This window comes from Catharus ustulatus, chromosome 23 (genome assembly GCF_009819885.2).
Source record: "Catharus ustulatus isolate bCatUst1 chromosome 23, bCatUst1.pri.v2, whole genome shotgun sequence".
NCBI classification, from domain to species: Eukaryota; Metazoa; Chordata; class Aves; order Passeriformes; family Turdidae; genus Catharus; species Catharus ustulatus.
The window spans coordinates 7,808,864-7,812,885 of record NC_046243.1 but is presented as its reverse complement, the minus strand read 5'-3'; the positions used below and the strand labels follow the sequence as shown (position 1 = coordinate 7,812,885).

At 54.3% G+C, this 4,022-nt stretch overlaps 1 protein-coding gene across 1 annotated transcript; it reads left to right on the top strand.

The window, feature by feature from the left end:
- Positions 1–819: 819 nt before the first annotated feature.
- LOC117006663 (leucine-rich repeat-containing protein 37B-like) lies at positions 820–3,361 on the top strand. The gene is made up of 4 exons (XM_033079214.1): positions 820–1,804; positions 1,908–1,997; positions 2,334–2,398; positions 3,156–3,361. Exons 1-4 carry the CDS (start codon positions 1,589–1,591, stop codon positions 3,217–3,219), a joined length of 435 nt encoding a protein of 144 aa, XP_032935105.1. The 5' UTR covers positions 820–1,588; the 3' UTR covers positions 3,220–3,361.
- The last annotated feature ends 661 nt before the right edge of the window (positions 3,362–4,022 follow it).

The following is a 4,022-nucleotide window of genomic DNA, read 5'->3' as shown; positions in this document are numbered from 1 at the left end:
TGTCTTGAGCCTGGGGAGATGCTGCAGTACTGCTCCGTCTTGGGGGGTCCTGATCTCCCCTTGGAGTACAGGACTTGGACAAAACACCTCAGGTTGAAAAGTTCCTGGGGGTTGTGTCGCATGGTGTCTGGAGAAGGAACAGCTCACTGGGATCTGCACTGCCCCAGTGCAGGGAAAAGGCCCGGGCCCCCCATGTTCTCTGCAGGGTGAACACCAAGCACTGTTAACCCCTCGCTGGCCTGTGCAGGGGCAGCAAAGCAGCGTCTTGCTCTAGGTGGGCACAGGGCAGAGAACATCAATCCACAGCAGGGCGAGGCTGCACTTCTGCAAACACATAGAGCCCCAGGTTTCCAAGGTCCCCAGGGAGCTCGATTCTCTCACTGGCTCAGTCCCAGGTTTCCCATAGCACAGCCCCAGAGCTCTGGTGCCCTTTGAAAATGTTTTATATGCTGTAACAGCTTGAGCTGCTGCTGTTGATGGGAATGGCTGCAGAGCAAAGGAGGATAATGGGATGGATTGAAGGGGTCTTCTCCTCTCCACAACACATCCCCCACTCTGCTCTCACACTGCCTGGCCTTGAGACGAGCTCCTGCTGCTCGGGGTAACCTCTGAGCCTGTGTTTGTGCCGAGCCGCTGATCTGCTGTCTTGGTGTTCCCCAGCTTGCACAAGTCTGGTACAGACACGGGGAGAAATAATGGAGATGGAAGAACCCAGAAAGCTGAACAGGAGCCCAGTGTTGAGCCTGAAGCGCCAGGAGCCTTCAATGGGAGATCACGGAACTGTAACACTTGCGGTTGCCCTGACCCTGAGCACTGAGGGTGATGGCAGCGGGCTGGAGAATTCCAGGACCAATTCCTATCCTCCTCAGCGTCTCTTGGGGTACAAAGGGAAAACAAGTGTTGATGACCTGAGGACCAAGCTCAAGAAGAAGCTGCACAAGGCTGAAGGCATCAAGACTGTGAAAAGCATTGTCCCACATCATTCCCAGCCTGCCAATCTGAAGTATGTGCTGGAAAAGACACCCTCAAGCTGGAATCACAGGCAGCAGGACTCACATTTAAACTGGCAAGCACTGAACCCTTGGGATGTAGCTGGTGGATTAAACCCCTCTCATGACAAGTCTGGAGATAGACACCTCAGAGATGAGGTGGAAGATCAAGATCCAAGGCAGTACTATGTCAGTTCTCACAAACAGCCAAAGAAGGAGGAAGCCAGCTTTGGGTGGGACATAATCAGCTTTTCTACGAGGTCTTGAGCCCTGTGAAAGCAGAGGGAGAGCCCAGAGCCACCGCCACCAAAGCTGAGCAGGGTCTAAACAGGAACCTGGATTTTCTCTCTGACCCATTGGTTCAGAGCCGCCCCTCTGCCAGCACCAGGGGAGAGGCCACGGCTGAAGGGGAGCATTCCCCTCTAGGAGGGCACCCCCAGAAGATCCCTGACACCACAGAGGATGAAGGCTCCCAGTTTCTCAATAATCCTTGGAGACCTCGAAGTCCAGGCTTTGAGCCAGTTCCAGGAGAGTCCTTCGAAACCACGGTCAATCATCACCTGCGCTTGCTGGTGCCGGACAAAGGCCTGCAGAGCTTCATGGCTCACATGGAGCAAGCCCTGAGGATGGACTGCAGCCTGCCCCAGCTGAAACAGGCCTGTGCCAAGATGGTCTCAAAGACCGGGCTGCTTCTAAAGGCACTCAGTGAGAGGCAAGAGAAACAGGGAGCCTCTGATCACATGGACCTGTGTCGTCAGCAAGAGAATATGCCCGGATGCATGGCCTTGGGGGAGGGCAAGAAACTCGTAGGGAAGGTAGGAGATTGGCTGGGCACTGCTGCCCATGTCCTTGTGGGAAGGGAAGAATGAAGGAGTAATCCTCTCACCATGGTGATCTCCTTTCCTTTTCTCTGAACAGAAAGCAGAGCACTCAGTGGAAATGGTCAAGTTTGTGGTTTTGTTATCTCTCTTCGTTATCCTTGGTGTGATGCTGAAAGTCTTCTTCCACGTAAGCCAATATCTTGCTTCACACACAGCTGTCTGTCTTGTAGCTGGAGTGCCCAGGTGATGAGCCCCAGGTGCCCCTGCAGATGCCCCTGCACATGCCGGGGACCACAGGAGATGTTTTTCCAAGCCTGGAGCTTGTGGCAGCTTCCACAGTACCTGGCTCAGCAGGGTTCAGCCTGCCTGGGGGAAGCTGGTCCTGCCTTCTGTCCCCACTCTGCCCAGCTTTGCTTTGCTCTCCTTCCTTCAGCCACACAGCAATGAGAGCTTTCACCCTCCCCTGTTTGGCAGAATATTACAGGAAAACCAGTGTTACAAATCTCCCATTTTCTATCCCCAGACATGCCTTGTATCTTCTAAAGCTGATTCTCAACCCGGCCACACCAGGATCTTGTGCCTGAGAAGGTAACTGCTGCCTGCCCATGGCACTGCTGTGGCACCAAGAGTCTTTGCTGTGCACAGAAACTCCTCCTGGAGCCCCGCAGCCGCGCAGGTGCTGCTGCCCAGCACTGCCCTGGCTGTGTTTCAAACACATGGCGTTTGGGGGAGCCCCAGGAAAGGGGGTCCTGAGCTCCTGAGCCAGGAGCTCCCAGCCCAACCAGCCCTTCCCACACCGGTGCTGGGATGGATGTCCTGGGCTCCGATGCGGTCCCAAATTTCTGTGAGCACAAGCAATACCTCTCTGTTCCCACAATAGTCTTGTCTGCTGATGGCTCTGCCCTGTTTTTCCCCACTCTGTCCCCACAGTGCCTGGTGAAGAACTCACTCCCATCCTCTCCAGTTGCCTTTTGCATCCAGGGCTCATTCCCAGCTACTGCAGCCGTTGCCATCCCTGCTGGGGCTCCCCACCTTGCTTATGCTCTGCTGACACACCCTCCTCCGAGTAGGGAGAGGTGCTGGCACCTGCTGCAGCCCTCCCTGGCCAAACCTCCCTGCTTACGGACTGGGAGCAGGGACCTCTGGGGATGTGATGCCCAGAAGCCTTTTTCTCCCCATTGACCCTGCACACGGCATTGCTTTGCAGCCCTGGAAATGCCACTTCCCGACTCCTGCAGCGGCTGCTTCCCAGACAGGGCAGAGCACAGGCAGCTCTGCTTAGCACAACCTCCACGACCAGCTGCCTTCTCTTTTTATGCCTATTCTCCCTTTCTGGTTTTCTCAGGTTCTGTGTAAAGCTGCCGGAGAAAGGGAGGAAGGATAACAAGGAGGCACAGGATGTGGAGTAGAACGGGGCAGGGTTTTCCTGCCAGTGTTGTCCCTGTTGTGACACTGTCCATGGCTCCTCCCAGTGGTCTTCCCTATTCAGGAAGTCTGAATTGCCATGGATTGAACACATCAGGGATGCCTATGAAGCCCAGAGAGAAGCATCCCAGGAAGAGGCATAGTGGGAAGAACTCAGGTGAAGACTTTCAGGAAGAAGATAAAGGCATGCCAATAGTTCTTCACCTCCCATTTTAGTATAGGAACTGCTGAGGCTTTCGTTGGACGCTGTTTCATTGGCTGTTGTTATTTCCTTGATGATTTTTGCTTGGCTGTAATTTTCTTTCTGTCACTGCTGAGGGATGGTCGGACGCTGCTGCAGGCCACCACGAGGTGGGGACACCCAGCGAAGGCATCAGCACCTCAGGGTTTTCCTTATCCCTTGTTGCAATGTTTCTCCCTGAATTCAATAAAAGCAAAGTTTGTCCTCATTCCTCCCGGTGTTGCCGATGTATTTGTAAAAGCAGTTTCGCTTCTCCCTTTTGGCGTTGGCCAAATTCAGTTCCAGCTGGGCCTTTGCCTTTCTGCCTTTCTCCCTGCATGCCCCAAGAACATCCTTGCCGTCCACCTGCGGTGCTGCCTTTCTTGCAAAGCTGTAAATTCTGTGTTTTCTCTAAGTCCCAGCCAAAGCTTCCTGAGTTCTCAGCCTCTCTGCTTCCTCACCAGCTCGTCTTTGGGCACATGAGTATGGTCTGTTCCTGCCTGCGCCTTCAAGGATTTCTCCTTGCACAATGTCCAGCCTCCCTGGACTCCTCTGCCCCTCAGGACT

Bases quoted from the DNA above. Each gene is read 5' to 3' on its own strand.
- LOC117006663 (XM_033079214.1), top strand. From the start codon at position 1,589: ATGGCTCACATGGAGCAAGCCCTGAGGATGGACTGCAGCCTGCCCCAG. The intron at 1,805-1,907 runs GTAGGAGATTGG...TTCTCTGAACAG, and splicing joins GCAAGAAACTCGTAGGGAAG to AAAGCAGAGCACTCAGTGGA. The intron at 1,998-2,333 runs GTAAGCCAATAT...TTCTATCCCCAG, and splicing joins TGCTGAAAGTCTTCTTCCAC to ACATGCCTTGTATCTTCTAA.